The sequence below is a fragment of the Canis lupus genome, chromosome 25, assembly GCF_003254725.2.
Source record: "Canis lupus dingo isolate Sandy chromosome 25, ASM325472v2, whole genome shotgun sequence".
Taxonomy (NCBI): Eukaryota; Metazoa; Chordata; class Mammalia; order Carnivora; family Canidae; genus Canis; species Canis lupus.
Window position 1 is genome coordinate 20,301,846 of NC_064267.1, and position 24,551 is coordinate 20,326,396.

Sequence of the window (24,551 nt, forward strand, 5' to 3'; positions counted from 1 at the left end):
GGACATATTCAAGGTTTAGAATTTCGACAACAAAGGAACTAAGTGCAAAAGCAAATTTACATTGAAAGCTAAGATATTCTGTAATCTTGCCTAGAATCATGATTCAACACACAGAATCAACATTTTATTGTTAATTCTCTAAAATTATTTCTTTTGAATAATTTATAAAATTACTTTAATTATCATAAATAACAACTCCATTATGCCTGATTTCCTTTCTAATTATTGGGGACCATGATTTAAGTATAGTTAAATAATTATAACTGTTTTATTTATTTTTTTATTTTTTAAATTATAACTGTTTTAAAGCCATTAAACATACATTTCAAAATCTTGATATAGAGTACCAGATAAATTTTAAGAAACTGTATTTTGTATTAAACTTATTTTTACCAGGTAAATATAATCTACAATTTTTCCCTCTGGAGATAGAATTATATATTTTTAAAAGCTCACCACTCAGAAGAGCAGTTAATGTGTCTGCCTTAATATGTGATGCCAATTTTTAAGAGAATATTTTAATTTTATTTTTCAAAGATTTACTTATTTATTGGGGGGGAGAGGCAGAAGGGAAGGGAGAGAATCCTTAAGCAGACTCCCCTCCTGAGCACAGAGACCCATGTAGGGCTTGACCCCAGGACCCAAAGATCATGACCTGAGCCAAAATCAAGAGTCAAGACACTTAAGTGATTGAGCCACCTAGGTGCCCCAGGATAATGTTTTTAAGAAAGATAGCATTCCTCATTGCTCCTGGCTAAAGGTAATGTTTCTCTAATTCCTCAGACTCTCAGTCTTTTATATAGAAACAAACGTTCAAATGAGGAAAAAAAGCAAAGGTCTTTAGTGCATTTAAATCAATTTTTAAAAGAGAGATAAATTTGCTAACATTTTCACTGAGCTACAGTTTACCAAACATTCCCACAGATATTTTCTCTTTTGATAAAATTATCCTGGAACTAACTTGGCAGTTGAGACGTCTGAATCCTAACTACTAGACCACCAGGGAGCATCTCAATTGGCAGATGGTTAACAGGTCAACTGAGTTCATCAAGTGGCTGAAACAAGCCTGGGATTCAGAGTTTCTCACTATTTGTCCAGCAAGAAAATTTAATTAGCATATACAACCACTTATTTTGCATTTTGGTACATTATAATCACAAGCATAAGTATGTATACCCAAATCTTGTTGCCTGAACATGATTAATATTGTTGATTAGAGTAAGATGTTCTTAATTCTGTAATTTGTTTCTCTAGAGTCAGTATATGTGATCATACACTCACATGTGACTGTCCTTGTGATCCTTTGAACAAATCCAAGACCTTGGCTCACATTCAAAGCAGACTCCTATACATCTAACTACCAACAGGACAATTTCACCTGGCTCCTCTCAAATTCAATAAGCCAAAAAATTAACTTACTGTCTTTCTTGAAAACCTGCTTATACTCAAAATATATTTTATCTGTTCCTTGCTTACCCCCATCCCCCCACCCTGTACTCCAACTGCCTCTGCCCATTGCTTCTACACATTATGAATGGCCATGTTATATTGATATAGCATTTCCTCATCATAGTCGATTGGACAGGGATGGATGTTTTACCTGAGGCCACAGGAAATACTCGATGTTTTATTTATATTTCTAGATTCAAAGCCAATCAGATTCTCCCTCCCTCTTTGAGACACAGACTAAAGTAGCAGTTGTTTGTAGGAAATGAAGCTAAAGATCATGTAGAATTAAAGTCTAAGGCAGCCTTTTAAGGGCCTATGAATTACATTTGAAGCCAGGGTTTCAGAAGTACCCAGATCCATCTAGGAAAGTTCTTAATGACCTTGGAGGTGAGGTGCTGCATGTCAGAAGATGCCAAGAGACCACAAGAGAATAGCGAGATAAGACTCCTGATGCCAGATAGTTCTCAATTGGCGGTTTACTCCTCTTGTCTTTCTGACACAAGAGTATGGCTTTATTGTTTTTCAAGGGAAATGGGTTGGTTCAACAATAGTTAGATCTATAGGCAGGGAGTATGTGGGATTTGAATGAAATGGGATTATAAAAATTCTGTGAAGTAAGGTATTTTTAAACCAGTATAAAAAGGAGTCAAAAGTACTTTTCAGAGTAGGGCTTAGGACGTTGCATTGCTTGCAGGAAGCCCATCAAGTATCCTTACCATTCTGCAAACCAAACTTCTCTACAGGACTCTAGCAGCCCCATAGAGATGTGTCTGTCAAGGACTATATCCTGGAAGGGATAAGCATTTAAGTGTATAAAACTACACTAATGTGGATAGGTACTGACTTTTGTTAATACTCATTTAAACAATAGAATATTTATTTCAAGTACTCTTGAATTCTTTAGAAATCTATGTATTTATGTATACTAACTATCTAGGATAATCTTTACTGGTTTACCCTATCAGGTTTATGGTAAATAGTTGAATGCAAAACATTTTCTAAAGGTCTTATTATGACCCCCTACTGTGAATTAGTAATGCTATAATATAAAATTGAGTAGAATTCTTTTTATAAAAGCAGTTCTTGCAAAAAGTGTACAAAACTTACCTGTATAGTTTATCTAATGGTTGCAAAGGAAATATCTGTCATCACCTCCTAGGCCACTTGCCTAGAACTCCTTGCCCAGAACATTTGAGGCAACCAGGAGCTACCACTCCACCACTGGCCCTTGTATCTCCTAATTACAACATTTCCTCCCTTTTAAGATAATTTATGGGTTTATTTCCTTATTTTTCTCAATGATTTTACCCTTTATGATTGCATCCCTAAATCTGTTTAAAACTTTAAATATGTGGAATTCTATCAGATACATTCTTTTTAACCTTGCCTAATTCATTCAGAACTCCTGACATAAGATTCATTCACATTTTTTAATGTTGTGTAATATTGCTTCATATGAACATAGTATAATTAAACCATTTTAATGTTGATGGACATTTGGTTTGCTTTCAGTTTGGGGCTCCTAAGAACAATCCTGCAATGAACATTCTTGTGCATGAATCCTAGTGAACATGTGCACACATTTCTGTGGTTATATACCTAGGACTGGAATACTTGTCATAAGATATTCAACATTCTACAAGATAATGTCAAATTGTTTTCCAAAATGATTGTACCAGTTTATACTTCTGTCACAAGTAAGAGAACTGATTTTCCCCTGCAAGATTGCCAAGAATTGGATTTACCTAATTTTTGCTAATCTTATGGGTAAATGGCTTTGCATTGTGGTTAATTTACATTTCCTTGTTTACCAATGAGATTGACCATCTTTTCTTATCTTCATTGGCCATAAAGGAGCTCTTTATGTATTCTAAATGCTAGTCAAAAAAAATCTTTATGGCTTGTCTTTCCACTTCCATTATGGTATCTTCTGAAAAATAAAAACTCTTAACTTTGATATACCTGAACTTATCTATCTTTTTTTTATAGTTAAGATTTTTTTTTTTAAGATTTTATTTATTTGTAAGAGACACAGAGAGAGAGAGAGAGAGGCAGAGAGAGGAGCAGGCTCCATGCAGGGAGCCTGACGTGGGACTTGATCCCAGGTCCCCAGGATCATGCCCTGGGCTGAAGGCGGCACTAAACCACTGAGCCACCCGGGCTGCCCTATAGTTAATGGTTTTAAGAAATTCTTCCATACCCTGAAGTCCACAAGATAGTCACTTATAAGAGCTTTAGTTTTGTGGGTTTTTTTGGTTTTGTTTTGTTTTGTTTTTTAGATTTGATTTGACAGAGAAAGCTCACAACCAGGGAGAACAGCAGGCAGAGGGAGAGGGAGAAGCAGTCCCCCTCTGAGCAGGGAGCCAGATGCAGGGCTCAATCCCAGGACCCTGGGATCATGACCTAAGCCAAAGCCAGATACTCAAATGACTGAGCCACCCAGGCACCTCTAAAAGCTTTAGTATTAGTCACTAAATTCTACACCTGAAAGTTAAAATTAAAATTTAAAAAAATTAAGAAGAAAAGCTTTAGTTTTACTTTTCAAATGAATATTTTACCTGGAACTGATCTTTACAAGGAGTGAGCATCTAGTGTTGTTTCCTTTAAAGCTTCTCTCTCACTTTTGCTCTTTTTTTTTCTTTCTTTTGTCTTTATAGATACTCCATTGTCCCAGCACCATTTAAAAGATTGTACTTCTCCACAGTCCACAAGTACTACTTCTAAGACATTTTGAGTATCCATATATGGATGAATCCGTTTCTGGGCTCTCTGTTCTGTTCTATTGGTCTACTCACTTTCCTCTGCACTATTAATTCATATCTTTATCACTATGGTTTTATAATAATTCTTGATATCTGATTCAGCAAGCCCATCTATCCTTTTACTTCCAAAAGTGTATTTGCTATATCTGGCCTTTTCTATTTTCTTATAAATTGAAGGATGAACTTAAGATTTAGATTGTGATCACATTGAATCAATCTATCAATTGGTAGGAACTGACATTTTTATAATTTGAATCTTCTAATTCATGAATATGGTACTCCATTAATTTATGCTTTCTTTAATGATTCAATAATGTTTTAGAGTTTTCCCTTTGGAGGTTTGAGCATATTTTGTTGCTTGATATTTTTGATGCTATTATAAATGGGAGCATTCATTTTCTAAATGTTTCTTGCTGATTTATAAAAATATAATTTATGCACTTGTGATGAGCACCAGGTATTGTATGGAAGTGTTGAATGACTATATTGTATACCTGAAACTAATATTACACTGTATGCTAAGTAACTATAATTTGAATGAAAGTTTCTTTATTTAAAAAAAAGAAAAAGTTTATTTATTGACTTTGTATTTAGGAAACTGACTACTTTATTAATTCTAAATATACTGAGATGTTTTGGGTTTTCTATGCATCTAATGATTTTATCTGTGAATAATGATGATTTTCTTTTCAAAACTTTTAATTTTCTTACATTATTGCACTGACACCTCCAGTACAATGTTGAATAGGAATGAGAATAGTTTGATTCACAATTTATCTACTTATTTAGGTCTTTTAAAATTTCTCTGAGCAACATTTTGTACTTTTCAGTGTATATAGTTGTTTCACATATCTTGTCAGATGTATCCTTAAGTATTTCAACTAAGGTATGCAATTTAAATGGAAGTTTTAAAAAGTTAACTTCTGATTGTTGCTATAATAAAGGAATGGAGTTGATTTTTCTATATTACCTTCAATCCTGCAAACTTTCTAAATTCATTTATTAATTCTAGGAACTATTATGTAGATGCTATCATATTTTTACATGGATAATCACACTGTCTGAAATAAAAACAGTTTTACTTCTTCCTTCCAATTGGGATGACTTCTATTTTCTTTTCTTACTAATTGTACTAAGTACAATCTCCAGTACAATGTCAAATGGAAAGATACATTAAAATTTTCATTAAGTATGATGTTAGCTATAGGGTTTTTCATAGATGTCCTCTATCAAGTTGAGAAAATTCCCTTGTATTTCTAGTTGCTTAGTTTTTATTAGGAATTGATGATACATTTTCTCAAATACTTTTTCAGATAATCATTTGATACTTCTTTTTAGTTTTCTGTCTTTATATATGAAGAGCTTTCTTCTGGGAAGCATATAGTTGTTATTACCTTTCTATCCAACCTGATAATCTCTGTTTTTAAATGGGATATTTATGTAACTTACATTTAGTTTATTATTAGTGTGCTTAGATTTTAAAATATCTTGTGGGGTACCTGGATGTCTCAGTTTATTGTGTCTGACTCTTGGTTTTAGCTCCGGTCATGATCTCAGGGTCCTGGGATTGAGCCCTGTGTCAGGCTCTGTGCTCAGCACAAAGTCTTCTTCAAATTCTCTCTCTCTCTCTCACCTGCTACCCCTGCCTGACCTCGCTCTAAAATAAATAAATCAATCTTTAAAAATATATAATCTCATTATTGATTTCTATTTGCTTTATGTGTTCTTTGGTCCATTTATTCCTTTTTAAAAAATTTTTCGAACTTCTTGTGGATTGAGTGATTTCACAATTCCATTTGCTGGCTGATCAGCTAGAAATTACTTTTGTTATTTTAGTGGCTTCTTTAGAATTTATATTATACACCTTTAATTTATCATGGTCTACTTCAAGTCATATTCTCTCCACTTCACATAGAAGACTCTTATAATAGTTTACTTTCATTTCTCCCTCCCAAACCTTTGTGTTATTGTTTGTTGTTATTTGTTTCAGGTTTTATTTAAATTCCAGTTAGTTAACATACAGTATAATATTAGTTTCAGGTTCATCATTTACATACAATACCCAGTGCTCATCACAATTGTGTTCCTAGTACCCATCACACATTTAACTCATCCCCCCATCCACCTACCTTTCAGTAACCTTCAGTTTGTTCTCTATAGTTAATATAGTCTGTTTATGGTTTGCCTCTCTCTTTTTCCCCCTATGTTCATCAGTTACATTTCTTAAATTCCACATATGAGTGAAATCATATAGTATTTGTCTCTGACTGACTTATTTCACTTAGCACAATATTCTCTAGCTCCAACCATCTCATTGCAAATGGCAGGATTTCATTCTTTCTGATGGCTGAGTAATATTCCATTGTGTGTGTGTGTGTGTGTGTGTATATATATATATATATATATATATATACCACTTCTTTATCCATTCATCTGTTGATGGACACTTGAGCTGTTCCCATAATTTGGCTATTGTTGATAATGTTGCTACAAACATTGGGGTGCATGTGCCCCATTGAATTAGTATTTTTGTATCCTTTTGGTAAATATCCAGTAGTCCAATTGCTGGATCAAAGGTAGTTCTATATTTAACTTTCTGAGGAACCTCCATATTATTTTCCAGAGTGGCTGCCTCAGTTTGCATTCCCATCAGCAATGTGAGAGGTTTAACCTTTTTCTGCATCCTGGCCAATATCTGTTGTTTCCTGACTTGTGAATTTTAGACATTTTGACAGGTATAAGGTGATATCTCATTATAATTTTGATTTGTATTTCCCTAATGATCAGTGATGTTGAGCATTTTTTCATGTGTCTGTTGGCCATCTGTATGTCTTCTTTGGAGAAATGTCTGTTCATGTCTTCTGCCCATTTTTTAAACTGGATTGATTACTTTTTGGGTGTTGAGTTGTATGAGTTTTTAAATAGATTTTGCATATTAACCCTTTATCAGATATGTCATTTGCAAGTATCTTCTCCCATTCTGTAGCCTTTTAGTTTTGTTGATTGTTTCCTTTGCTGTGCAGAAGCTTTTTATCCTGATGAAGTCCCAATAGTTCATTTTTGCTTTTGTTTCCCTTGCCTTCATAGATGTGTCTAATAGGAAGTTGCTATGGTTGATGTCAAAAAGGTTACTTTGGAGCAGCCCTGGTGGCCCAGCAGTTTAGTGCCGCCTTCAACCCGAGGGGTCATCCTGGAGACCCAGGATCGAGTCCCATGTCAGGCTCCCTGCATGGAGCCTGCTTCTCCCTCTGCCTGTGTCTCTGCCTCTCTCTGTGTGTCTGTCATGAATATATAAATAAAATCTTTAATAAAAAAAAAGGTTACTTTGTTCTTCTCTAGGATTTTGATGGTTTCCTGTCTCATCTTAAGGTCTTTAATTTTGAATTTATTTTTCTGTACAGTCTAAGAGAATGGTCCATTCATTCTTCTGCATATAGCTGTCCCATTTTCCGAACACCATTTGTTGAAGAGACTATTTTTTTTCTCCAGTGGATATTCTTTCCTGCTTTGTCAAATATTAGTTGATCATAGAATTGAGGGCCCATTTCTGGATTCTTTATTCTGTTCCATTGATCTATATGTCTGTTTTTGTGCCAGTACCATACTGTTATGATCACAGCTTTATAATACAGCTTGAAATCCGGCATTGTGATGCCCCTGGCATTGGTTTTCTTTTTCAATATTCCTCTGGCTATTCGGGGTCTTTTTCTTGTCCCATACAAATTTTAGGATTATTTGTTCCAGCTCTGTGAAAAATGCCAGTGGTATTTTGATAGGGATTGAATATGTACATTGCCCGGGTAGCATAGACATTTTAACAATATTTGTTCTTCTAATCCATGAGCATGGAACATTTTTCCATTTTTTTGTGTGTCATTTTTTTTGTGTACTTTTCAATTTCTTTCCTAAAGGTTCTATAGTTTTCAGAGTACAGATCCTTTACCTCTTTGGTTAGGTTTATTCCTAGGTATCTTATGGTTTTGGGTGCAATTGTAAATGGGATTGATTTCTTGATTTCTCTTTCTGCTGCTTCATTATTGGTGTGTAGAAATGCAACAGATTTCTGTACCTTGATTTTGGACCCTGTGACTTTACTGAATTTCTGTATCAGTTCTAGCAATTTTTTGGTGGAGTCTTTTGGGTTTTCTACATAGAGTATCATTTCATCTGCAAATAGTGAAAATTTGACTTCTTCCTTGCAGATTTAGATGCCACTTATTTCTTTTTGTTGTCTGAGGCTAGGACATCCAGTACTTTGTTAGGTAACCGTGGTGAGAGTGGATATTTCTGTCTTATCCTGACCATAGAGAAAAACCTCTCAGTTTTCCCCTTTTGTATCTAGCATTTATGATGTTGAGGTATATTCCCTGTATCCCTACTTTGTTGAGGGTTTTTATCAAGAATGGATGCTGTGCATTGTCAAATGCTTTTTCTGCATCTATTGAACAGATCAGATGGTTTTTATCCTTTCTGTTATTATTGTGGCTTATCAAGCTGATTGATTTGCAAGTATTGAACCACCCTGACAACCCAGGAATAAATTCCGCTTGATCATGATGAATGATTCTTTTAATATACTATTAGATTTGATTTGCTAGTATTTCATTGAGAATTTTTACATCCATGTTCATCCAGGATATTGTCCTGTAGTTCTCTTTTTTAGTGAAGTCTTCTGGTTTTGGAATCAAGGTAATGCTGGTCTTGTAGAATGAGTTTGGAAGTTTTCCTTCTATTTTTATTTTTTGGAACATTTTATTTTTTGGAAGAATAGGTATTAACTCTTCTTTAGATGTTTGTTAGAATTCCCCTGTGAAGCCATCTGGCCCAGGAGTTGTTTGTTGGGAGATTTTGGACTAACAATTCAGTTTTCTTGCTGGTTATCAATCTGTTCAGGTTTTCTATTTCTTCCTGTTTCAGTTTTGGTAGTTTATATGTTTTTAGGAATTTATCTATTTCTTCTGGATTGCCCAATTTCTCAGTATATAGTTTTTCATAATAGTCTCTTACAACTGTATTTCTGTGGTGTTGGTTCTGATTTCTTCTCTGTCATTCATGATTTTATTTATTTGGGTCCTTTCTCTTTTCTATTTGATATGTCTGATGAGGGGTTTATCAATTTCATTAATTTTTTCAAAGCACAAACTCCTGGTTTCATTGATCTGTTCTATTGTTTGCTTTGTTTTTATATCATTTATTTCTGCTCTATTCTTTAGTATTTCCCTTCTGCTGGCATTAGGTTTCATTTGTTGGGTTTGTTTGTTTGTTTGGGTTTTTTTTTGGGGGTGGGGGCTCCTTTAGGTGTAAGGTTAGGTTGAGTATTTGAGATTTTTCTTGTTTCTTGAGGTAGGCTTGTACTGCTATATACTTCCCTCTTATGTGACTGCTTTCACTGCATCCCAAAGGTTTTGGACCATCAAATTTCCAGTTTCATTTGTTTCCATGTACTTTTTAATGTCTTCTCTAATTTCTTGGTTGACCCATTCATTCTTTAGTAGGATATTCTTTAACCTCCCTGTATTTGTGGTTTTACCAAATTTTTTCTTGTGGTTGACTTCAAGTTTCATAATGTTATGGGTGAAAATATGCATGGTATGATCTCAATCTTTTTGTACTTGTTGAGGCCTGATTTGTGACCTAGTGTGCTATCTACCCTGAAGAATGTCCCATGTGCAATCAAAAAGAATGTGTATTCTGTTGCTTTAGGACTAAAGTTCTGAATATATCTGTTAAGTCCATCTGGTACAGTGTGTCACTGAAAACCAATTTCCTTATTGATTTTCTGGTTGAATAATCTGACCATTAATGTAAGTGGGGTGTTTAGGCCCCCTACTATTATTGTATTATTATCATTGAGTTCCTTTATGATTGTTATTAATTGATTTAAATATTTGGGTGCTCCCCAGTTGGGGGAATAAATATTTACAATTATTAGATATTCTTGTTGGATAGACCCCTTTATTATGATATAGTGCCTTTCTTCATTTCTTGTTAGTCTTTGGTTTAAAATCTAGTTTGCCTGGTATAAGTATTACAACTCCAGCTTTCTTTTGACATCCGGTGGCATGATAAATGGTTCTCCATCCCCTCACTTTCAATCTGTAGGTGTCTTTAGGTATAAAATGAGTCTCTTGTAGGCAGCTTATAGATGGGTCTTGTGTTTTTATAAATCCATTAAGACACTCTGTGTCTTTTGATTAGACTAAATGCTCCAATCAATCAATGTCTTTTGATTGGAACATTTAGTCCATTTACATTCAAACTAATTATTGACAAATATGAATTTAGTGCTATTGTATTACTTGTTTTATCATTTCTGAGATTTTCTCTATTCCTTTCTAGTCTTTGTCACTTTTGGTCTTTCTTTCCCACTCAGTTTCCTTTAATTCCTACAGGGCTGGTTTAGTGGTCACCAACTCCTTTAGTTTTTGTTTGTCTGGGAAACCCTTGATTTGTCCTTGATTCTGGATGATAGCCTTGCTGGATAGAGTATTCTTAGATGCAGATTTTCCCTATTCAGCATGTTGAATATAACATGCTACTCTCTTCTGGTCTGTCAAGTTTCTGTGGAGAGACCTGCTGCTAGCCTTATTGGTCTTCCCTTGAAATTTATGGGCTTCTTTTGCCTTGCTGCTTTTAGGATTTTTCTTTATCTTCATATTTTACAAATTTAACTACCATGTGTCTTAGCATTGTCTTACTTTTGTTGGTTTTGATGGGATTTCTCTGTTCCTCCTGGATTTGGATATCTGTTTCCTCCCCCAAAAAGAAGCTTTCAGCTATAGTGTGGTCAAATAAACCTTCTGTCCCCTTTTCCCTCTTCTCTTCTGGATCTCCTATGATACTAATATTATTATGCTTTGCGGAATCATTGAGTTCCGAAGTCTACTTTCATAATAAGATTTTTCTTTCTCTTTTTTTGTTCAGTTTCATTATTTTCCATAACTTTATCACTTATTCATTTCTCTGATTCTTCCTCCTTATTGTCATGATATCCAGTTGGCTTCAAATCTCGGTTATTGCATTTTTCATTTCAGCCTAATTAGTTTTTTAGCTTTTAAAAAAATCTCTGTGATAAGGGATTCCCTGGTATCTTCTCTGGTTTTCTCAAGGCCAGCTAGTATTCTTATATTGTTGCTTTAAATTCTGGATAAGGCCTACCTATTACATATATCAATTATAATTAGATCCCTGGCCAGGACCTTTTCTTGTTGTTTCTTTTGGGATGAATTTCTCTGTCTTGACATTTTGTCTAGGTCTTGGTCTTCTTCTCTGTGTTAGGAAAGCTTGTTACGTTTTCTGCTTCTGAGAGTAAGGGCTTTATGAAGAGGTCATATAATGTCCAGAGCCTGGTGCTTCAAGAAGTGTCTCTAGTGTATGCTGCATGCACTCTGCTATGGTATTATGACTGCTCTATCTCTCAGGTCAGCCCTCTACAGAGTTTCTCCTTGCTTGCAGTGGGGAGTGGTCTGGATTTTGGCCAGAGTGTGGTGAGTTAACTAGGTATGTTCTGGTCTGCTTGTTAAAAAAGACTTGATGCTATTTCTACTAAAGCTGAAGCTTTGTATGCTCAGCAGGTATGGTGTGTGTATGTGTATATGTGTGTGTGTGTGTGTGGGGGGGTGCTTGTCTTCTGGGAGAGGGGCCTGATGCAGTGGTTCTCAGGCACACTTACTGGAAAAAAGCAGTACCAGCAGCACAGGGAGGCAGGGTTTGTTATAGCATCTTAAGCAGCCAGTGTTGGTGCTGTGCTGTTTACTAAAATTAGATTATGCTGAAGGGCAGGGGAGGGAAATGGTGCCAACCAGTTCCTTTGTCCCTGGAAAGGAGAGTTTCTATTTGCTGCTGTCAGGTAAGCCCTCCCAGAAAAATGAGTAACTTCCCCTTGTGGGAGGCCTACATGTGTTTCAGATTGCTTCTTTGCCTGGAGCTGTGCAGTGCACGTTGGGCTCTATCCTAGCCAGGTCAGCTGGGTTCTAAAACTCCAAACTTTAGAGAACTGGTATAGCCAGGACCTGTGGTGGTCTTTGGTGGGGAGGGTCTTGTGCTGGTTTTGATGCAGGCTTGACACAGAAAGGCAGTTGAACCAGAGTGCAGGAGTATGGGATTTGGAGCAAAGCACACCAAACAGCCAATGTCCAGGTTAGCAACCATCAAAGATGTCTCTGCCTATGCTGAGGGGCAAGGTAGGGAAATGGCACTCACTGGGTCCTTTGTCCCTACAGAGGCAATGCCACCTTTCTCAGATGGGCAATGCCACCTTTCTCAGATGGGCTCCAAGAAGGGCAATTGTGTCTCCCAGTGTGTCTCAGGAAATCCACAGATCGCACTGTCTTGTCTTGGGGTTACCTGCCTGCCTTTTCTACTGCAGTCCCCTCAGGGCTCCACACCAGCCATGTTGCAGACCTCAATCTTCAATCTTCAAGTCCCACTGATTGCAAAAATCCATGAAAATTAGCCCCTCATGTTTTCTTAAGTCAAAGGCTTTGGGAAAGTGTTTTCATTATGTGATCCCTGTGTGCTCCTCTCTCTCACCTCTCTCTATGAACAGGGCTCCCTCCTCTTCATAGCACTGATGATCCAGTTCTCCCATACCATGTCTGTACCTCCTACCTTCCATGGGCCTCTTCTCTCCATAGATCTAGTTGTGCAATTTGTTCTGTCAGTCCTCAGATTGATTTCTTGGGTATTCAGAATGATTTGATATTTATCTGTGTTTGCAGGAGAGGCAAGCCTCGGGTCCTCCTACTACTCTGCCATCTTAGCTCCTCCTCCTTGTGTTATTTTTTTGTTTTGTTTTGTTTTAAATATTTTATTTATTTATTCATGAGAGACACACAGAGAGAGGCAGAGACATAGACAGAGGGAGATGCAGGCTCCATGCAGGGAGCCCAATGTGGGACCCAATCCTGGGACCGGGATCACATCCTGAGCCAAAGGCAGACGCTCAACCACTGAGCCACCCAGGTGTCTCTTGTGTTATTGTTTTAATGCATTTTCCTTTTACATGTGTTACAAACAAAACACAACAGTACATTGCTAGTCTTTTAAAGAGATTTAAACAAGAAACGAATGTATATGTATATATATATTTATGTGTTTACTATATATGGTGCTTTTTATTATTTTGTGCTAATATTTCAATCTAGTATTATTTTCCTTCTTCCTAATGGAATTCATTTAACATTTTTTGTATATGGGTCTTCTGGTGATGAATTCACTTAGCTTTTGTGTATCTCAACTGTTTTCATTTTATTTTTGCTTTGAAATTAGGTATTTTGGTTGACTGTTTTTTCAGTACTTCAAAAATGTTATTTATTATACTATCTTCTTGCTGAATTATTTCCAACAAAACTTCTCAGTTACCCTTATCTTTGTTCCTTTTAATGTAACATGTCTTTTTGTCCCTTTGCTTTTAAGATTCTCTCTTTGTCACTGGATTTAAGAAATTTGATCGGGTTATTCCTTTGTGTTCCTTCATGTTTCTTGTGCATGAGTTTTATTGAGTTTCTTGAATCTTTGCATTTACAGTTTCTATCAAATTTGGAAATTTTCAGCCATTAGGTTTTTTCTTTTTTTAAAAATTTTTATTTATTTATGATAGGCACACAGTGAGAGAGAGAGAGGCAGAGACATAGGCAGAGGGAGAAGCAGGCTCCATGAACCGGGAGCCCGACCTGGGATTCGATCCCGGGTCTCCAGGATCGCGCCCTGGTCCAAAGGCAGGCGCAAAACCGCTGCGCCACCCAGGGATCCCCCCCTTTTTAAAATATTTTATTTATTTATTTATGAGGGACACAGAGAGCAGGAGACATGGGAGACATGGGAGGAGGGAGAAGCAGGCTCCATGCAGGGAGCCTGATATGGGACTCAATCCTGGCACTCCAGGATCACTCCTTGAGCTGAAGGCAGATGCTCAACCATTAAGCCACCCAGGTGTCCCTCAGCCATTCGTTTTTCAAATATTTTTTATGCCTCTTCCTTTTCCCCTTCCTCTTCTTCAGAGATTCTAATTATACACATATTAAATGGCCATGTGAATTTGTCCCAAAGCTTACTGATCCTCTGTTCTATTATTCTATTAATATTTTCTTTCTTTTTTTTTTTTTTTTTTACTACTAGAAAGTTTCTATTGTTATGCTTTCAGTTCCATAATCCTTTCTTTTGTAATGTCTCAACTGCCATTAATCCTATCTGGTGTATTTTTCATTTCACTTATTGTGGGTTGCATCTCTGTAAGTTTCATCTGGTGCTTCATTATTTCTTCCATGTCTATACTCATCTTTCAAAATATATCTAATATAGTTACAATAACTAATTTCTACTTTAAATATTGAGAAAACTATAGATTCATAAAAGGTTGAAAGAAATAGTAGAGATTCTACATACACTTTATCCAGTTTCAACAAAGGTTAGCTTTTTGCAAAACTATGATATAGTATCACAACCAGGATTTTGGCAGTGATACAATCCATCTATCAAATTCAGAGTTCTCCAGTTTTTCTTGTACTCATCTGTATGTGTAATTAGTTTTATACAATTTCATCACATGTGTATTTTGTTCTATATTTTATTTCATGCAAGTTTGTGTATCCATCACCAGGGTATAAAGAATTGGTTCTGTCACCATAATGATGTCTCACATGCTCATTCCCTCTTCCTGGCCCATCTCTAACTCCTGACAACCATTGATGATCTATTCTCTCATTCTAAAATTTCGTTGTTTTGAAATATTATGTAAATGGAGTCATAACAGTATCTAACTTTTTGGGATTCGTGTTTTAAATAATTTATCATAATTCTCTAGAGATTCATATGTTATTTCTAACAGTAGTATGCTCCTTTTTATTATGAGTAGTATTTTATGGTGTAAATATACCACATTTGTTTAACCACTTGTCTGCTATAGAATCTTTAGGCTATTTATAGCTTTTCGCTATTACAAATAAAACTACTATGAACATTTCTGTACAGGTTTTTGCAAAAATGTAAGTTTAAGCTACTAAGGCCTCTTTGATAAATATCTGAGATATTTGGGTCATGTGGTAGCTGCATGCTTAGTTTTATAAGAAACTGCTAAACTGTTTTCCAAAGTGTAACCATTCTACACTTGCATCAATGGTTTACGAGCAAAAGTTTCTCTGCACCCTCATTAGTATTTGGTGTTATTTTTTGTTTTAGCTATTTTTTTAGGTGTGTAGTGATATCTCATTATGGGTTTAATTTGCATTTCCTTGATGGATAAAGATTTTAAACACCTTTTCATGTGCCTATTTGCTATCTGTACATTCTTTCTGGTGAAGTATCTGTTCCTGTCTTTAAACTATTTCTAGTTAGATTGACTTTTATGTTGAGTTCTGAGAGTTCTTCATATAGTATAGATATTCTTTGTTGGATATAATGATTTGTAAATATTTTCCTCAGTCTGTATCTTTTCATCCACTTCATATACTTGCAGAGCAAGATCAGTTTCAAGTAATTAAAATTTTCTCTTATGGATTATTCTTTTGGAGTCAAGGCAAAGGACTATTTGCTTACACCTAAATTCTGAAGATTTTCTTCTGTTTTGTTCTAATTGTTCTATAGTTTTGTGTTTTACATTTAAGTCCATCGTCCATCTTAAGTTAATTTCTTTTTAAGTTGTCAAGTTTAGGTTGTTTCGTTTTTTCTCCTATGGGTTTCCATTTTCTCCAGCATTTGTTGAAAGGCTATCTTTCCCCCACTGAATTGCTGTTGCATTTTTAAAAAGCTTTAATTTGAGAGAGGAGAGAGAGAGAGAGAGCAGGAGGAGGGGCAGAGGGAGAGGGAGAGGATTCCAAGTAGATTCCGTGCTCAGGTCTGAGCCTGATGCAGGACTCTATCTCATAACCCTGAGATCATGATCTGAGCTCGAAATCAAGAGTTGGATGTTTAATCAACTGAGCCACCCAAGTGCCCCTGCCATTGCATATTTGTCAAAAATCAGTTGGACATTTACATGCATGTGTATTTCTGGCTTCTCTATTCTGCTTCATTGATCTATGTGTCTATCTCTGCCAATACTACATTATTTTAATTACTGTAGCTACATAGTAATCCTTAGCTTAAGCAGGGTTAGTCATCTCACCTTATTCTTTGTCAAGATTATATTAACTATTCTAGGGCTGTGCCTTTCCATTTAAACTTTATAATAAGCTTGTCTGTCTCCAAAAATAACCTTAAGGAGATTTTTTAAAAAAGATTTTATTTATTTATTCATGAGAGAGACACACACACACAGAGAAGCAGAGATACAGGTAGAGGGAGAAGCAGGCTCCATGCAGGGAGCCTGATGCGGGACTCGATCCCGGGACTCGATCCTGGGACTCCAGGATCACGCCCTGGGCCAAAGGCAGGTGCTAAATCGCTGAGTCACCCAGGGATCCCCCTTAAGGAGATTTTTATAAAAATCTCATTAAACCTATATAGATCAATTTAAGGAAAATTGATATAATTACTATTAAATCTTTATATCCACAAGCTCAGTATGAATCTCCTTATTCAAGTTTTGACTTCTATCATCTACATTTTATAATTTGCATCATAGGGATGTCAATTCTATATATGGTTTGGGAAGTATTTCATTCACTTTGGAGTGATTATGAATGGTATTGCTTTTACTTCAGTTTCTGCATATTCATTAATACAGAGATAAGATTAATTTTTGTGTATGGATGTATACTGCATGTTTGCTGAACTCATTTATTACAGGAGTTACAGGAGTTTTGTGTATTTCTTCCTTTCCAGTATACATGCCTTTTATTCTTTTTTATTGTCTTTATTCTAGTGGCTAGAATTTTAAGTACTATGTTAAATAAGTTTAGTGAGAGCCTCATTCTTGATCTTAAAATAGAACCTGTAGTGGCTCACCATTAAGCATGTTAGTTGTAGGATTTTTGTAGATGCTGTTTATCCAAGATGAGTTAGTTCCTTTCTACCTTGCTAAGTTTTACCATGAATTGGTAGTTTTCTTAGCCAACTGACATAGATTATATTGTTTGACTTTTGAATTGTTGGAACCAGCTTTGCATACCTGGAATTAAGTCTCATTGGTAGTGGTGTATAATTTCTTATACATTGTTGGATCTGATTTGCTAAAATTTTAAGGATTTTTGCGTCTAAGTTCATGAGGGACATTGGTCTATAGTTTGTCCCCCCCACCCCTTCTGTCTCCCTTCCTTTCAGTCTTTTTCTCTTTTTATTCCTTTCCTCCCTCTCTTTCTTACTCCACTGTTTGTCTGGTTTTGGTGTCAGGGTAATAGAGAGTCATAAAATAAGTTGGAAACATTAATATGTAAAAATTCTATGACTGTTCATTAATCCCAATGGTATTTTCCTTCAAACACTTGAATGTACTTATAGTAACTACTTTAGAGTCCTTGTTTCCTAATTGTATTATCTAAAAATCTTGGTTGTTTACTCTGGCCTTTTAAGCATGAGTTGCATTTTATTTATTTATTTTTTTAATAATTTTTTAAAAATTTATTTATGATAGTCACAGAGAGAGAGAGAGAGAGAGAGAGAGAGGCAGAGACATAGGCAGAGGGAGAAGCAGGCTCCATGCACCGGGAGCCCGATGTGGGATTCAATCCTGGGTCTCCAGGATCGCGCCCTGAGCCAAAGGCAGGCGCCAAACCGCTGTGCCACCCAGGGATCCCATGAGTTGCATTTTAATGTTTCTTAGTATGTCTATTTTCCAAAATCAACTTGAGCTTTATTTACATAGAAGGGAATGAACCCATTTGAGTGTATAGTATAATAAATTTTGACAAATGTAAATTTTTGGTAACCAAATTCACAAAGATATAGAACACTCCCACTACTCAAAAAAGTTCTTTTTTGTCACTTCTCAGTTATTCCTTCCCCTATTTAGTACCAGGCAACATTGGTCTGCTTTCTATCATTGTAAATCAGTCTTTTCTAGTTTTAGGTGAATGGAATCATACAGTATGTTGTTTTTATTCTTTCAACAGCCCATTGTTGTGATTCGAATATGCTGTATTCATAGCTCATTCACATTTATTGCTTAGAATTCCATTTCGTACATATGCCACAGTTTATCCATTTATCTGTGGTTGACGGCTATCTAGCTTTTATTATTTTTTTTAGTTAGTGGCTATTATGAATACATTTCATATGAACATTCATATGCTTTGTTTTTCCAGTGATATTTTATATATCCACCAGTAGTGTATGAGTTCTGCTGCACTATATTGTTAACACTCTTTGTCATTTTAGAATACAGCGCTATCTCATTGTGGTTTTCATTTGTACTTCCCTAATGAATAATGGTAACACCTCTTCATGAACTTTCATCTATTTATTTAATGGTGTATGTGGGATCCCTGGGTGGCGCAGCGGTTTGGCGCCTGCCTTTGGCCCAGGGCGTGATCCTGGAGACCCGGGATCAAATCCCACATCGGGCTCCCGGTGCATGGAGCCTGCTTCTCCCTCTGCCTGTGTCTCTGCCTCTCTCTCTCTCTCTGTATCTGTCATAAATAAATAAAATATTTAAAAAAAAAATAATGGTGTATGCAATCATTTTGCCCATTGTTAAATTGGATTGTCTTAACTGTTGAGTTACATGTGTGCTTTATATACTATAGATAACATTTTCAACAGACGTGTTTGGCAACATCTCTAAGACTAGTCTTCATTTTAACATTGTCCTTTGAAAAGTAAATTTTATAATTTTAATGAAATATATATATATATATTTTAAAGACTTTATTCATGAGAGACACAGAGAGAGAGAGGCAGAGACACAGGCAGAGGGAGAAGCTGGCTCCATGCGGGTCTCCAGGATCATGTCCTGGGGCTGAAGGCAGTGCTAAACTGCTGAGCTACCCGTGCTTCAAATTTATTTTTTATTTTATAGTTAATACTTTAAGGAATTTTGCCAAACCCAAGGTAACTAAGATTTGTCCTATGTTTTCTTCTACTTAACAATGTTGCATCTTTTGATCCATGAACATGTATATTTGCCTATTTAGGGTTTTTCTCAGCAATGTTTTGTAGTTTTAGTGCACAGATCTTCCACATCTTTTTAGTCAAATTTATCTGTATTTCATAATTTTTAATATTATAAATGGTATCTTAAAATTTTGTTTCTCATTGTTCCTTGTTAGTATATAGAATTGATTTTTAATGTTGACCTTTGTATCTTGCAATCTTGCTTGAATTTTAATTCGTATAGCATTTGTGTAGCTTTCTTAGGATTTGAGATAATTACATAATTTGTGAATAAAGGCAATTTTTCCTTCTTTCTTTTCAATCTGTAGACATTTGTTTTTACTGCATTACTGCAATGGCTAGAACCTCCAGCATAAAATAGAAGGTAAGTGATGTGAGCAGAAATACTTGCTCTTTTTCCATTTAGGAAAAAAACTTGGTTTTCACAAGTATGTTAGTTGTTTTTGTTTAAGATGACCTTTATCAGATTAAGGCATTTCCGTTTTATTTCTAGTTTGCTGAAAACTTTTATGAGAAATGGATGTTGGATTTTCTAAAATATTTTTTCTGGATCTAATGAAATGATTGTATGATTTTTCTTTTTCAGTCTGAAAATAAGATGAATAACATTGAATTTTAAATGTTAAAGCAGTTTTGCATTTCTGGCACTACACTCGGTTATGATGCATTGTCCTTTTTGGACATTGTTTGGTTTGACTTGAGAAAATTTTTGTAATTTTTTCATCAGCATTCACAAGGTTTATGAGCATATAGTTTTCTTATAATTCCTTTCTTGTTTTGAGAACAAGGTAATTCTGTGCTTTTAGAAAAAGTAGGAAGTTGTTCCCGCCACTCCCATAATTTGGAACAGCTTGTGTAGAACTAGTATGATTTCTTTCAGAAATGTTAGAATCATCAGTGAAGCCACCTAGGCCCAAAGCTTTCTTTGTGGGAAAATTTCAAACTAAAATTAAATTTCATCATTAGATATAGGCTATTTGGATGTTTACCTTTGCTTTCACCTCTCTGAATTTATTTCCTCAACTTAGAGAGAATCCTGGCTTTTGTATGGGTTCCCTGGCTCCCATGTTATTTCTATGGAATAGATTTGGGCAATTACATGGCTTACCTCATTCATTTCCCTTCTTTCATGGAACACTGACCTTTGTTGTCTGTTGCTCACACTCCAAAAAACACCAGTTCATGTATGTTGTCCAGTGTTTGAGTTGTTAATGGTTGGAAAGCAAATCTCCCTTTACTTCATCATGGCCAGTTGTGGGAGTCAGAATTCATTTTTATTTATCCATGAAACATATTTTTTGCTACAAATATAATTTAAATGATGATTGTTTTCTTTGGCCCACGGAAGAAGACATCCCACTGTTCCATTACTACTGCTGAAAAGCCACTGTTACCTTTTAACATTCCTTTGAAAGTAGTATGCTTTTTAACTTCAACTTCTTTTAAGATTTTTCTCTTTGATTTCCACTTTGATTCTGAAGACACTAAAAGAATTTCTTTTACTTTTTCCTATTTGAAATTCACTGGGATTCTTCAATCTATGCATAAGAAAAATTCTTAGCCTTTATCCCTTCAGTTAACTTTACCTCTTTCTTCCTTTTTCTCTAGAACGCCAAACATATATTAGACATTCTTACTGAATCTATCTCTTACTTCTGTATTTTCCATATTTTTCTCTCTGTGCTGTACATGGATAATTTCTTTCATTTCTTTCTCTTTTCTGCCATGCATAGTTTATTGCCAAGCATGTCCACTGAGTATTAGAACTTTGGCTATTGCTATTTTCCACGTAAATGAATTCTATTTGGCTCTTCAAATATGTATAAAAAACTCTTTAGTTTTTTTCCCTGTAATTATTTTCAAGTTTGTTGATCATTTTTTAAACCCAGTAAGTATAGTTATTTTAAAACACATCTCTGATAACTTCAAATCTAAAGTCTGAGAAGATCCTGTCCCAATCTTCGAGTCATTGCTTTGATTTATTGTGTACTTTTTCTCTTTGACTCCATGCCCATTGTTGTCTTCAAAATTTACTTTTGGTGCTTTTCAAGATTAAAATAAATGTCTTCTTCAGAAGGTATTGGAATGGCTTCTGCCTGGTTCATGGCGGGGGCACTACCAGTTGGGAACAATTTTAAATTATGTTTGAGTATAAAGTTAAGTGGCCCACTCAGAATTTGGTGCTCAAAATACAAAACCACTTAAAGACTGGTTTGTGCCATGACTTCTTAGACATTTTTTTTGTCCTTTTATTTTCCTGCAGTCCCTGAATTTGGGGTTGGGTTTAGTGCTAGTTCTCCCATATTGTGAAGATGTAAACTTCTAGAGTCCTACCTTAATGTAGGGTTTCCTACAGGATTCTCCCTTAGATGGGCAGTTGGCCTCATCTTTTACCTCCTTTGTTCCATGAGCCACTATATCAAAGTGTAAAGTGTTGGATACTTTCCGGTCAAAACTCTCCTTTTCTAACTCGGTAATCCCTGGGTTGAGCCTTGGGCCTTGCAATTCATCTTCTGACACTTTTTGTATTTTTGGATGTATATTAAAGGCACACACATACACATAATCTTTCAAGATGCATCATTAAGAAGTGATAAGAGGTAGGGTACTTTTTAATTTATGAGGGAAAAGCCCTTTATTTAGCATTTAAAAATTTTCAACAAGGAGTTTAATTACAATAGTGTGTTATTCCTAGGAACAGAAAATCTTTGCTGAATTCTTAATACATTAATGTTAATTATACTTTTTCCTATTGAATCTATTCTTTTTCACTCTCCAGAGGAAATAAATTTAAAAAAACCAATGTGCTGCTAAAAGCACAGTGTTAGACCTGGAACTAGTCTGACTCTGATCTTTTATAAGTGACTTCATTCATGTTACAATTCAAATGTCTTTGTCTATTAAATGGAAGTAATACTAAATTATTCTCATAGCCCTTACTAGCTCTAACATTTTCATCAATCTATAGGTGCTTCCCCATTTCACCTCCAACACCTATAACAAACCTTATTAAAGAATAATAGTCCTCTTTCCACTGGCACAATCTTTCCATAATAACAATCCAGAGTCACTACCAATTGACTGAAGATGGCACAAATCCTATTTGTCATCCCTATTCTTGTATATATAAATGACATCTTTTGAAATATGGTTAAACAATTTTTCTACTGTATTATATCCTTTGTTGCTTTTCTAATACTTGTAATAGGCTAAAATAATAATTCCCTAAAAAAATCATTCCTATTTTTCAGGATTGTAGAGGATTTAAGTATGGAATTCAAATTCTTCCTTGGAAAAAAAAGTAACGGAAATCATCAGATCAAACAAGCAAAAGTATTCTCAGCTCATTGTAAAAGCATTCTATTAAGAAAAGTGCAAATAAATAAAAGACAACTAATAGTGTACTTCAGGTAGAGAATAAAAATTTAATAGTAATATCATAAAATAAACATATAAAAATCAAGTATTTACTTTTGGATGTTAGAAGTAATATACATAATAAATTCAGCATAGTACTGATAGTGCTGCAAGATAAGATTTTGCTGTTCAAATTATAGATTATGTCAATCAGCCTGCTATGTACCTCTGGGCTTCAAAAATTATGCTGTTATTACTAGAAGCACCTGGACTTTAGATATCTGCAGTGAAACCAGGTAATACCTGGCCTATTCCAACTGAAGCTGTGTGACCATCATTTTACTGATCATAATGGAAATAAAAGAGGCAAACATTTTCCCCCTTGGAATACTAGTTATCCAAACTGTCACAATGTCAAAATTAAAAAAAATTCCTTTTTCCATATTGCCCTGGAAGAATATACATGAGAGGCAGTTAAAAACAAAAAGGGGCAACTCTGTGATATATGCTATGTCAATGTTATAATTTATAGACTGATTTTTCCATATAATATTCCTGATTCTAGTCCTTAAAAAGAAACAAGAAAAAAAAAATAAAAAAATAAAAAGAAACAAGTAATTAACGAACTTTTTAAATACCAGGAAATACAATTTTGCTATTTTTCTATAATCACATTTTTTAATGATTTATAAGACTGATTTCTACAGCCTGTTCCACTGAGCTAGTTCAGGAGACACACTCGTTGAGAAAGGACAGAGAATATAAACCTTAAGCTAAAAATTCCATCTTCAAAATGTTAGGATTTAAATAGAGCCCTTGACAAGATTATTTAATACCAAATTGCTGGCTACGAAAACATGTACACAGGAAGAAAAGGTCATGCTTAAATACTTAAATGAAAAATTTAATACTTAGTTGAAAATAGGCAAGTGTTTCGTAACTTAAGTAATTTTCTTAACCTAAAGACATTTGCTCAAAGTAAAAGTTACCTTCTTGCATTGGTAAATCTTTTTTAGAACCATTAAGTCCAGTTCTGGATCAATGTCTCTTATGCTTTGGTTGGATAATTTAATAAAGTATATATTCTGTGGGAGTTTACTATAGAAAATGAACAAAATAAAATAGATAAAATACTAGAATCTTAATTGAAAAATGGCATGTTTCTCCATCTTTTTCATGCAATCAGCATGCCCATCTTAAATCTGATAATTTGTAGAAAATTGCTATATTTCCCACTGCAGCTTGTTTTTCTGATGAGCCAAACATAAATGCTTTCATATAGTTGAGAATTAAAGAATATTCTGACGATTATTCATCATTATCTGTGGAAAAGAAAAGGAAATTAGTTCACTTCATCGCAAATCAAACTGTATGTATCTACTTAGTAAAAAATTCATTCTTTTACACACTATAGGAAAACAGCTTTAACGTAGCTTTAAGTATAGTTATTTAATATTATTTAATATCACACACTCAGTATAAAATATTTAAACAGTACAATGAAGAATAAAGTGCAAAACAAAAATCACCTATAAGCCAAAGATGACCAATGTTAATAATTCTATGCAAATCTTCTTAAATTGCGTATTTCCTCATTCAAGCACATAATGTATGGAAGAATAAACAAGTGATAAAGCAAGATTATAAAATGTTAATGGCAGAATCTAGCTGCTGGGTATGTGGGTGATAATTGTAAAGTTCTTTCAACTTTTATGATGAAAATTTCACAATATGTTGAAAAAGAAGAAATCATGGATATACTCCATGTCAGTTTTAGTGGCTGCACAGGATAAGGTATAAATAAATTAACCATCCAAATGTCAAGTCATGTCCCTGCACTGCTTACAACTCTCCACTACACGTCCCCACTACCTGAGAATAGAATCTATGTTCCTTATGTGGATTGCAAGTCCTTTCATGATCTTACCTTTAAAATATTTCTAGTCTTAGCTACTTTCATTACTTATCTTTTCCAACTGTCCCTAGGATATATGC

At 34.9% G+C, this 24,551-nt stretch overlaps 1 protein-coding gene across 12 annotated transcripts in view; it reads right to left on the reverse strand.

The window, feature by feature from the left end:
• Nucleotides 1-22,604: 22,604 nt before the first annotated feature.
• The window catches only part of NEK1 (NIMA related kinase 1), a 228,957-nt gene continuing 227,010 nt past the window's right edge, over nt 22,605-24,551 (reverse strand). For all 12 annotated transcript variants that reach the window (XM_049101052.1, XM_025462838.3, XM_025462839.3 and 9 more), the window contains one exon: nt 22,605-23,878. In XM_049101052.1, the coding sequence (XP_048957009.1) occupies nt 23,865-23,878 (14 nt within the window). In that variant the 3' untranslated portion in view covers nt 22,605-23,864. The remainder of the gene's footprint in view (nt 23,879-24,551) is intronic.